This window comes from Macrobrachium rosenbergii, chromosome 9 (genome assembly GCF_040412425.1).
Source record: "Macrobrachium rosenbergii isolate ZJJX-2024 chromosome 9, ASM4041242v1, whole genome shotgun sequence".
Lineage (NCBI taxonomy): Eukaryota > Metazoa > Arthropoda > Malacostraca > Decapoda > Palaemonidae > Macrobrachium > Macrobrachium rosenbergii.
The window spans coordinates 39894791-39908238 of record NC_089749.1 but is presented as its reverse complement, the minus strand read 5'-3'; the positions used below and the strand labels follow the sequence as shown (position 1 = coordinate 39908238).

Below are 13448 nucleotides of genomic sequence, written 5' to 3'. Positions count from 1 at the left end.
GTCAATTAAAATGTCTTCTTTGAGATCATGGAGTCAAGATGCTATCAGGAAGCCCATTTGCCGAAAAAATACGTAAATAAGGAAACAGAGAATGGGTATAAAGGAGGCATGTGGCCAAGAGGGATGAGAATAAAGGACTAAATGAAGGGAGGCGCGGAGGGAGACCTTATAAGGATACTGTTGTCGAGGGCTGGAAAATGTGGAGGAGTCGGTCGGGGTGGCGGAAGTTGACACTTGGGGTTTTTGCAGAATACTATGAAATAGAGAGCCCTTCGTCAACCTCATCACCCCTTCCCCAGAAGTCATTCCTCCTGCAGCAGTTCAAACTCTGCAGCAGAAGGTCGAGAAAAGAATTTGGGGTGGGGGCGGGACTTAGGTCTTTGGCAGAGAGGCAAAAAGAAGAAGATTTTTTCCAATTTCTCTGGAATTTTATCCTCAGAAGAAAAACTCTCTTTTTGAGGAAGAGGGCGACAGAGATTGCGAGCGGCATGACACGTGTCCCGAAAGGGCGTTTGAAGAGTTGGTGAGACTTTTAATTTTGCCTCTGTATCAGCCTTGATTAAAGATGCCGAGTGATGCTTGAACCATTTTTTCCTCTTTACGTTATCGCCTTTATGTCTTGCTAGATAGGCTTCATCAATGTTTAATCAGCTTCTGGAGTTAGAATAAAAGAACTTTCATAAAAGACACATACGCATACGCATACACATACATACACCCAAGTTCGTTCTGAGAAGTTCACGCAGATATACACACACACACACACACATGTATGTATATGTATATATATATATATATATATATATATATATATATATATATATATATATATATATATATATATATATATATATATATATATATATATATATATATATATATATATATATATATATATATATATATATATATATATATATATATATATATATATATATATATATATATATATATATATATATATCCTATATGAATTTTTCACATATACTTGTGTGACTTCTTTTATATTCCCAAATATTGAGCCACGAGTGTTGTTTAATGTCTCACTCTCTATACATCGCCAAAAACTTACATCCAAGAGGAATTATAATTTATAAGCGCTTCCTCACCGGCAGGATTCCAACACTTGCTTGGTTTAGGAAGAACGATAGAAAGCGAATTTGTCAAGAGATGGCGCAGTGGTAGAAGTCACAGTCAATCGTTGTTCTAAACCAGGTAACGGTTCGAATACTGTAAGTAACGAAGCACATATTAATTATAATTTCCCTTAGGTGTAAAATATATTCGAGGTATCGTGAATTGGATACTAAAAGATATTTGTGGCCTAATGCATGTGAATGTACACACATAAACACACACACAAACATACACACACACACGCACATACACATATATATATAAGTACATATCGATCTATCTATCTATACATCTATCTATCTATCTATCTATCTATCTATCTATATATATATATATATATATATATATATATATATATATATATATATATATATATATATATATATATATATGCACACACACTCACACACACACACACACACACACATACACATATATATATATATATATATATATATATATATATATATATATATATATATATATGTATATATATATTTATTTATATATATACACACACACACACACACGCACACGTGCGTAATCCCAAGTGCGCTTATCTTAAACAAACTTGTGGATCGTACATTTGCACAAAAAAACGGCGAATATAATCCGAAGGGACCAAGGACTCATGACACTAACCTACTGTAGAGCCAGGGGCGGCAGGGTAAAGCAAGCGCTCGTCACTCATATTAAAGGTTGTCATTTCATTCAATTAAAAGTGCTTAGAGTTTAGAAAGAGTTAGCCAGACAGAAAGATGGATGGACTGACAGAGAGAGAGAGAGAGAGAGAGAGAGAGAGAGAGAGAGAGAGAGAGAGAGAGAGGACACTTTATCTATATAAGATAATGACCTGGATGCGGGTGACATTTAATGTGCGTCGAGAATGAAGTGTTCGTTCAAGCACTTACTGCACTTCACTGATGGAAAGCTTTTTCTCTTTCTTTGCTGCTCTTAAGTGTTGGTAGTTTTACGGACTTCAGTGAGTATGTCGGGATGACGCTGCAACCCCCGTGCTCTTCTTCACCCCGACAAATGCATTTTTCTTCAGTGTTCTTTCAAGAATTCCAGCTCGAGCAGGAATCGGCTCCCGGGGCCTGTAGCTACAGTATATAGTGGGGCGAGTATCTTAACCAAAGGGCGAAATGAAAGCGTTTGTGGTTCTTGTCTGCAGTATCTCAGAACGACTGATTACCCAAGTGATGTTTCTCTCGATTATCATTTTGGTAAAGTCTCGCTTTGCCTTGGTCACGTGTCTCATGTTCTCTGTATTTCCACAACACTGAGAAGTTTGATGTATCGGAAGGAGAGTGTGATGAGAAGTAGTTGACGTGTTTTCATTTTTTAATTTAAAGTAATTTTGTTCCAGTGGTGGCATAAGATTTTTAGATGGTTCAAAACGAGCGAAAATATTTGTTTAAAACTCTGACATTTGGATGTTTTCGTAGCATGAACTGTTAAATACGGCAACCAGTGAAATCAAGAACAACTAAATTTTGTTAAAATAAAAATTCCAGTGGCTGACACAACAGCTAAGGCAGAAGCAGTCAGATTTTTCTTTTTTATTTTGACACCGACTGACTAAGCCAGGGAGCTAGGACATGAAAAACCATAAAGAGATTAAGTTTTATCTTTAAGGAAATCTTCGACGAAGAAAGTATTTAAACCAAAGAGATGTTCCTCCTCTGAGAATTTTTTAGCAAAACGAACCAGTTTCATTGATCAAAAATTGCTAAATGAAAAGAGATTCATATTATCATAAACAAAAAAATTATTTCATAGTATCTGGCAGTTCAAATATTTAAAAATCTCACAACTGTTAAAATAAAGATAATAGGTTCTAGTAAATTCTCTGTCAAAATATAGATTCGGAAATATTTGTAATTTTGATATACAGTAATATGAACAGAGTTCTGTTCTTTCAATTAGGCAGTGCTAAAGGTCCTTAGTATTTCATTTGTTTCACTTTTACATCCTGACATTACTCTGTCTGTCTGTCTGTCTGTCTGTCTCTCGCTTTTGCATTTAAGAGGTAGTTAGGGTAGACGAAGTTCTGAGCTTCATTCCGGATGAACAAAGCTACGATGACATAATTAGGTAGCCATTCATGGTCGTTCTGGTACCCCTATCCAATTAGGGGATAGTCTTAACGAGATCATTCTCCACCAAACTCTTTTCAGGTATTCTACAGGTGTTCAGCCTCTATTTTGTCTTCCGGTCGGTAACTTTTGTCCCTTTCCAGTCTTCGCCAAGAAAAGAAGGTTGCATGACTACAACAAAAATGCTTATCCACTGACATTTGTTCACTATATTTTCTCACCCTTCCTTTTTTTATGAACCTCTTTGTCCCATATCCTTAACAAACTATCATTAAACATCTTAGAAAAATGGGGGATAAACGGCTACATTAGATAGTTACATCACTGCAAGTTTTCAGCGAGAGAGGAGGAGGGAAGAGTTACTGATATTCATCATTACTATTAATTGTTGCCGTTATTCTTCAAAAGTGCACTTCACGCAAACAGCCAAAAGGAGGAGATCGCAACAGAGTAGACAGAAAAAATGTGCAAAGAGGAAAAAGAGGTAAACGCCGGGATCCCGCCTCAATTAGGAAACGTCCTCCAAAATCACCTTTTCTATTACGAAATGCTCAGAGCAAATCACTAATGATCCTTTTCATACCTTCAGGAATGGAGTCAATAGAGTACCTCTCAGTGAGAGATTTTGGTGCCATTAACTCTCTCTCTCTCTCTCTCTCTCTCTCTCTCTCTCTCTCTCTCTCTCTCTCTCTCTCTCTCTAAAGCATTGTACACCTATTTCCACCTGGGGATTGGGGAGGTACTAAAAAGATTCAGCTGACCCCATGCCTTTTCTTTGACTTTCAGCTAAAACTGGTACTCATTTACAGCTGGGTCGACTGGTAGGGGAAACCAAAATCGAACCCTGGGCCTTGTTTTACCAATGAACATTCCTACAGTATATACATAGGGTACATGCAGTGTGTTTATATATATATATATATATATATATATATATATATATATATATATATATATATATATATACATGTATATATATATATATATATATATATATATATATATATATATATATATATATATATATATATATATACACACACACACACACACACACACACACATATATATATATATATATATATATATATATATATATATATATATATATATATATATATATATAGATAGATAGATAGATAGATAGATAGATAGTCTTTTTAGTGGCTTCTCCTAGTTCAGTGGTTAGGACGTCATCCTAACCAATGAAAGAGACCGAGTCTGGTTTGTAGAGAGTATAAGACCAGCGAACTCATCTCTTACAGACCCGCTGAGATCCGGAACTTATGGAGCGGCAGTTCCAAGTGAAATGAGACAAAATGTTTGTGTGGTTCAACATAATAAAAATGAGTTTTGAATTTGCTTAGCCAGCGACAAGGAATGCGAACCTCGAAAGCCTAAGTAGCCAGTTTACTTGACAATGAGAAAAGCTGTATTGGGCGGGACTGAGTCATTGGTTGGCTGACTGACTGGGAGTGAGTGAGATCAGAGTTCATAAAACATACTGAATTCTGGTTTTTAAATGGGCTGGCACTATCTGAATATGCTATTTGATAACGTTTTCATGGAACAAACGTTAACTTTATGTAACTGGAGAAATGTTTGCTGATCCCACTGCAGAACAACATTGTAATATAGAAACGAGCATAATTTTTTATTTCTTGGGTTTCTGGCTGTAGGATCTGAAATTCCAGATGACTTTATACCTTTAACACAATAAGGATTGCACGGCACTTCTCAGAAGACTTCCATTTATTCTTGCATGAATTGGAACACCAAGGGCAAAGATCAAAGAATGTTTTCAGCTATTTTATAAGAATCTCAAGTTCGGGCATCAGAAATCCTAAGCGAGCACCAAAGAATGGGAAGGCTTCGAAAAACCGCGAGAGCAGCGGACGCCCACGAAGTGGCTGGACACCTCGAGGAATACTCAAAGACGAGGCGAATTTGAGCAGCGTCCAAATGGTTGGTTGATTCAACTCTCTGTGGCGTTGCAGGTTAGGAATTTTGACGGTATATAAGGTCACACATTCTTTGAATGTCTTGTAATGCTTTTCCTGTGAGAAGAAAGGACCAATAAGGTTATCAGATGTTTTAACAATGAGTTATTCTATCGTTATATGGTCTGCATCGTTTGCACGTACTCGTTGTAAGAATGGGCTTGTAGAGCTGTTTTATGTTTGAAGGATTTTCTTTTCTTATGCAAACTTTTGATGTGCAAAATTCTCTTGCTTTAAGTAGTGTGCCTTGAAAATATGTAACAATTGCACGAAAAAACACAGTACTTAGTTTTTGATTTTCTCCTCTTTATGGCGACCCAGCTCGCTCTCTCTCTCTCTCTCTCTCTCTCTCTCTCTCTCTCTCTCTCTCTCTCTCTCTCTATATATATATATATATATATATATATATATATATATATATATACACATAAAACCTAATACTAATAGTTTTTCACTCCTGCAGAGGTAGCAGAAGAGTAAGGTATTTTTATTGAACACGCAAAAATACGTTTTGTTAAAACAAGTGCTGTATGTATATATATGTATATATATATATATATATATATATATATATATATATATATATATATATATATATATATATATATATATATATATATATATATATATATAACACAAATACTAACATTCTTTCACTCCTAAACACTGCTGCAGAGGTAACAGGGAGTGAGACATTTTTATAGAATATGCAAAATATGTTTTGTTAAAAATGCAAATTTCTGAGCTTTAAATATATATATATATATATATATATATATATATATATATATATATATATATATATATATATATATATATATATATATATAAATATATATATATATATATATATATATACGTATAACACCTAATAGTAATACATTTTCAATCCTAAATCCTAAGCTGCAGACAGTGGCAGTAGAATACAATACCCAAAAGACGCTTTTTAAAACAATTGCAAATTTCCTGAGCTTTTACAAGTTAGAGAAAGATTTTGTGATTTAAATCTAATTGAGAATTAAATGGAAAAATAAATGTTTACAGGCAGTTTGAAAATAAAAATTCAAACCAATTCTTAAAAAATTTATGATTTGTTAATCTCTAAATTTGCTGTGAATTTTTACTCACAAAAAATGGAAATTAATGGTCTTTGGATTATGTCTTGAAGTATATGTTATTTAACTGGTAGATGACTCATATGATGACGACGACGATGATTTTATAAAGCTCACGAAATCATTCCGGCTAATTATAAGATGTTAATTTGTTGGTTTGATGAATGAATATATATTTCGCTAAAAGAATATGGCAACCAATAAGCGCTGCAAATTCATCTAAAGTTTCTTGGGAAACAAATGATTAGATATTCTGAACCAGTGTTGTTCTTGACTGACCAGGGTCAGTCTCCCTTGTTTCAGTAGGAAATAACCGAATTGCTATTTCAATCTTAAGACAAGAAAATTAGTTTTTTATCGTTTTTCCTTGTGTTAAATTCGGAAGTGAATCTTCGCCTTCTCAAGATAAGGAAATAGGCAATTTGTTACTTCATCCTCACGAACGAAGGACACGGGTAATTGAATCTTGCTGATTTGGTTACATCAAGCAATAAGCACTTCGTAGATCTGACTCCTTCGGAAAAAGATTAACCAAGAGTTATTTCAGCAGCAGCCAAATGAGGATATGAACACTGTATTGATTTGACCTTATCCAAACGAGGAAATGAATAATCTGTTGGTCATTAAGTCAACGTTATCTAATCAGGAAATGAATAATTCATGAAAGCAACGTCATCACAATCAGGATATGAGTCATTTGGTTGATTATTAAATGACAATGAAATAATTTCTCGGGCTGACGTTCATAAAATGGATAATTTATTAATAATTAAATTAAACACAATAGCTCAATAATTATTGAGATTTATTAATAAATCTGTTTATATGATAATTTAAAGAGTTACTTCAACATTGTTTAAGTATGGTTACGTAATAATGGAATTATTTTTTCACGACCATTTCAAATTGTTTCCATAAGCAGGAAAAGACTGACTTCGAGTCACCTGCAAGTCTTGGAATAAATCGCTTATGAATGCTATTTGAAACGGCCGTGGAAAAGTAACTTCCTTTTCATGTAACCATACTTCAACAATGTTGAAATAACTCTTCAAATTATCACGTGAACAAATTTACAGGATTTTAAAAAACTCTCACTAACCTTGAATCCTAACCTAACGGGCATTGGAATGAATATTTTTCGGATTATTCTGATTGTTTTTGTAATGAATACTGAAGCAATATAGTGGATTAGTAATAAAATCTTGACCATGCCATAAAACTTATTTCATATGAGAGGGCAGTCAGTCTTTTACTGATTTTATACCAATAATAAAGGATCGTACAATGATTGTTACAAGGTATGGAATAAATCTTTTACAGATTATGAAATCAGTCTTGAACCATCGGGATAATTTTTTTCATCAGTCGTGCATGGCAGTAAAGATAACTAGTTTTATACGAATTGCTGCGGAATGAAAAATTTTGTTATTGATTAGAAGACCAATAACAATGGAATCAAGACATAATCGAAGGGTCTTAGACAATTATTAATGGCTATAATAAATAATAAATTTCCATAGTTCTAATGAAATATCGTCAAGAGTAATATGTACTGACGCAGAAAACATCTGTGATGACTGACGATAAATCATGACATCAATAAATAGCCTTATATTTAGTTTAAGTGGGAGATACGCTATATTTGTTAGGAAAAACATATCTTGCATTAACTAAACAGGAATAAATCAGTAAGTGATTAATGTTAAATCTTGCTGAAATAAGGAGAAATAAATCATAGTAGTAAATCTAATACTGATAAGCTGGAATAAATCATAAAACTATTGGCACAAATGTTCATGTATACATAATAAAAGAATAACTGTGAACTGGAATATATCTTACAGAGGTTTGGAGGAATAAATTTTACTCTGATTTGCAAAAAGAAATTACTCTTCCATGGAATGAATATGGCTCATAGAATAAATTCAGGGAAATACATTTTACGAGGGTCAAAATAAATAATGTTACAATTAGCCTGAAAAAACCTTACACGGTGTAAGAGAAATAAATGTTAATTGATTAGGTTAAAAGTGACTTTCTCTCTCTCTCTCTCTCTCTCTCTCTCTCTCTCTCTCTCTCTCTCTCTCTCATACTTTTGCTGTCCTTACTTTTTTGCCAAGTTGAAAGGGAAGAAGAGGTTTTAATACCTTACATTATATATATATATATATATATATATATATATATATATATATATATATATATATATATATATATATATATATATATAAATATATATATATATGCTATATATATATATAAAAAAAAGCCATATAATTTCCCTTGCGTGCGTCTGCGTGCATTTGTATATGTGCTTGAGAGAGAGAGAGAGAGAGAGAGAGAGAGAGAGAGAGAGAGAGAGAGAGAGAGGTGGAATTCTAATACTTATTGCATTGTTATCAAGAAATAGCGAGCATTGTCAGGGTGAGATAGAGATTGTAATTCACGGAACTTCTTATCTCCAGAAAAAGTTCACGTCATTGATGTCGTTGCTGCTATTATCGGTAACGTTGTCATTGTCGTTAATAGTGTTATTGCTGTCATTAGCGCCAATTGTAATTTTTATCATTATTGTTGCGATCTTGTTCAATGTCGCCATTGTTCAGGTGTGGTTGTTAAAATCGTATTGATAACTTCATGTGCTGTTATCGTCTTCAGTTTTGTTACTATCAGTATTTTTACATTGCCGTTACACACGCGCACACACATACCTCATATACGTATATATTTATGTTTATGTATGTATGTATATATATATATATATATATATATATATATATATATATATATATATATATATATATATATATATATACACACACACAGTAAATGTGTGTGTTGGGGGGTGTGTGCATGTATGTATGCATGTGTGTGTGTTGGATAATAGTTGATCTATAACTAAGCGTTTTATTATTGAATGTATAGTTATATATGACCTTATTAGATATACTGCAAGTCCCTGTCTTTCGATGTGATAATCTTCATACCAAAGTCAATTATTAATTATTAGTCTCAATTATGAACCCCTAATAATTAGATAAATTAATCGATTGGTAATCGTAAATTATAATTCATTATTTAAGAAGTTAATATGCAATTACCAAAAGTTGTCTAAGTCGGCTCATCTCAGTTCTGCCACAGAAATGCGTCAAGTGACGCCGAATTGGCTCACTGATTTTGTATAGATGATAAACTAATTCCTGTCATAAACATACATCAAAATGTCTCACTAAATCTGACAGCCTCGATGGTGAAATGATCTTAGTGACACTGACTTTGACAATGAAGCAGCGCCGGTAATAGTAACTTAGATACAAGTACTGAATTTGAGTGTAGGGGCAGCAGCCCCATCCAAACATTGATACCTGGAAATTATCAACAGACGCTGTGAGAGTGATTCCAGTGGCAATGGGTCGCATAATAATAATAATAATAATAATAATAATAATAATAATAATAATAATAATAATAATAATAATAATAATAATTATTATTATTTTTATCATTAATTAGATGGTAAGATCTTTAATTTTCCATCGTTTTATAGCGTAAAAATCTCAAATGAAATAGTATTTCTATTAATACTTTTTACAATTTAAAAAATTATTAATAGAAATAATATTTATTTCGGTCAAACAGAGTAATTAAAAATCATTAATGAATTATGCTAGCGGTAATGGAAGGCATTCCCAATATAAACACGGGCTGAAAGAAATTTTAATCATACACAAACGCAAATAAGTGTATTACAGACCGCGGATCGCAAAAAGATCATAATTAAAGACTGATTAGCCAGAAAAAGACGGTCATTGAAGACTTTGTCATAAGTATCAGCATGATACGAACAGTAATTACGACTTATCAATGAAATATATAAATCTAATTAAGAACATTGCACATCAGAAACAACCGTCCTTAAAAAGATTTATTAATCACCTTATAAAGAAGGTTACTAATGACAATTTCGTCAAATAAGATGTAACTAAAGACAAACGAGTCACATTATAAACATTGTAGTTCTAAAAATATCACTCGTATTACAGATATATGAACTACTCACAGGTCCATCAAAAAGAAAGACAGTCAATAAAATTTGGTTAATCATGATACAATAAAAACATTGATCAACTATTCACAGGTCCATCAAAAAGAAAGACAATCAATAAATTTTGGTTAATCATGATACAATAAAAACATTGATCACAACTTATCAGGATAAAAGCGTTCATTGGAATAGGAACAATAAAAACATCAATTACAAAGTAAACAAGCTAGGCCAATCATTACGAGAATGAAAAAAGAGTCCCAGTGTAAACAGGCATTCAGTGCAAGACAGAAGCGAGAGTGGAAACAGACGTCACAACCGACAGCAACACTCACGGCAAAGCGAAGATTTCCAACGGGAGGCTTGGCGTACGGGATTCCCAGGAACCTCAAGCCCCTTGTACCATCCGCCAGTAAGTACTTTTCACCCCTAATGCGACCGCTGGGGGTGTCCAGGACGACAGGCTCTTCGGATTCCATGCTGGACGCCCCTCGAAATCCCCCGTCCAGCAGGAGGAGACACGCCCCTGCAAGAAGGGCACCGCGGCAGGTGTTCTGCAGGAAATACATGCTCCTCATGGCTGGGTATATTCTTATTGATTTGGTTTCTTTTAAAAGTTTCTTAAGCAAAATCAGTGCTTTTTTTTTCTTGACACAAAATAAGGTAAGCGAGGAGTATTACATTATTTTCGTTCAGAAATTAAAATAGAAAGAAAGAAAAGAAAAAACTTTTTCCGCTATGCAATGAGGAAAGAGACCCTTTTGCAAATGCCCTTCCTCACGGCGCAGTCATAATAATAGGGGTGAGGGTATCTCTCCGGAGTGGCTGCTGTCGAAGTCCCCCGGATCTCGCACATTATTGTCACAGGAGTAAGAGAGAGAGACGATCGCCTCCGCTTGGACAGGGTCTTTTGTACCGGAACGCCACCGATATCTTGGAAGGAAGCCTGATGTACGATAAGATCAACGCGTGGCAGAGTGAATGGGCGGCGGGAGACGTGCTTTCCGCCCTTAGGGACGAGTTCCGAACGCAGTGGATACGTGCGCGCTACTGACTAAGGCACCCGAGGCGGCCAGCCAGCCTCCCTAGCTAAAGCACCCTCTTCTGGAGTATAATGTGACACCACTTCCCGCCACCAGTATACGCACGCGCTGTGTGCGTGCGCCGAACGTAAATGAGCGTATATTTGAATAGGTCATGCAGCGTGGAGTTGTGAATTTGTAACTTACTGTGGGTCTTTGTAACACTCGTTAAAGATCTCTCTCTCTCTCTCTCTCTCTCTCTCTCTCTCTCTCTCTTTCGAAAGTTTATTTAGCAGTCTTTCAACATCGCCTTAGAAAATCTCCGAATTGGTTGACAAAATAAATGGGAAAGGTTTAATATGCATGAGACTTTGATAACCCAATGTCCTTTTTCTCTTTAGCCGTGACCCACCACAGTTTAGTAGCTAAAAGAACTTACCTGATGTCTCAGATTAACAGAGGCAAATAGACTAAGTAATTTCATCTTTCTTTTGAATGATCCAGGGTCCCAGGCTGGCGAGGTGAGGTTCATAAAATGAACCATAGAAACCAAATAGACCTAGTTATTTTCGGTCACCACCATATTTACACCTTAACTGCTGAATCATGGATTAGCTCCTGAGCAACAAATTATCCATAAAATCAGACGCTTCATACAACTACACAGTAGGTTCATGAACAGCACGGTAAATCCCCCTATGTCGTTCACTCCTATCTTGCATGCCTCTGATTTTTCTTTGATTTTAAGACCTTCTCCATCCCCTTAACACTTTTTAATTACACACTTCTCACCAACCCATCATCTTCTACTTTTTTTCCAAATGACTTAACCTCAAAATACTCTGATTCACCCTGCTACCTAAAATAACCTTTAAACCAACATTACTATGTATATCTCCAAATTTCTCTTCTTATCAGATCCTCTAACACAACATGTTTTACACAAAAAGTTCTTCTTAACAGCTACATTTCACTTCCATACTGAGGAGTTGGTTCAACAATACCTTCATGCATTCCCAAACAGGCTTCCATCGACAATTCAAGTTTCCAAATATTTTGCACAATCTACTACCCTTCTTGCTCCCATTATCCTCGGACTCACTTTCTCTCTCATCCTAAGAATCTGTTGCATTTTCTCCTAAATACTTATCAAAACATATTCATTGACACCTTCCTAGTTTTCATTTACTCGCATAAGCTTACTTTTGCTTACAGTTGTTCTCAGCTTTCTATGTCTGCAGTGTGCAAAATGCTTACAGACTCGTACCGGTTTTATGCTTTTTTTTTAATCCCCAGTCAGCAATGAATCATTTGCAAATGTTATTGATTTCACACTATATTTTTTATACAATGTCCCTTCCAACAACTTTTCCTTTACATCTGCTGTCCTTTAGGTACTGAACGGCCATGGATGCATAGCACACTATTGCCCCAAAGCTACTTTCACTCCAAACCAGTCACTCCCCTGTGTACATATTCTAACACATGCTCCGCGTCCTTTATATACCATACATATAATTACACACACACACACACACACACACACACACACACACATATATATATATATATATATATATATATATATATATATATATATATATATATACGAGTGTATATTATAGAGCTATATATATATATATTCATATATATATATATATTACTTCTGTCACGGAAACAGCGACGTGACATGAAATATAGCCAAATACTTGGCCAACGAGGAAAAATGAAACAACGGAATTGGATCTCTTTCGTCTTTATTCTAAGGTTTTTTGGATAATTATACCTAAAGATGTAGCCTGCAAATAAACTTATTAAAATTAATCGAAGAAGTCTCTTTTTAGAGATTGTTATTATACGTGAACATTTCAGTGTAAATTTAATACATATACAAAGTGTTAAATTTAATATATATACAGAAACAGAATAATTTAACTTGTGTACATAACTCTGTGGACATCATATTAACACAGAAATCTCTGTGCCCCTTTCAGTATTCCTGGGGCTTTACCTATTGGCAGTCCCTGAAT

General features: G+C 34.5%; 1 protein-coding gene across 2 annotated transcripts in view; it reads right to left on the bottom strand.

The window, feature by feature from the left end:
* LOC136841706 (bile salt-activated lipase-like) overlaps positions 1-11456 on the bottom strand; it is a 208326-nt gene extending 196870 nt beyond the window's left edge. For both annotated transcript variants that reach the window (XM_067108929.1, XM_067108930.1), the window contains exon 1: positions 10732-11456. In XM_067108929.1, coding sequence (XP_066965030.1) covers positions 10732-10974 — 243 coding nt within the window. In that variant the 5' untranslated portion in view covers positions 10975-11456. The remainder of the gene's footprint in view (positions 1-10731) is intronic.
* Between the last annotated feature and the right edge of the window lie 1992 nt (positions 11457-13448).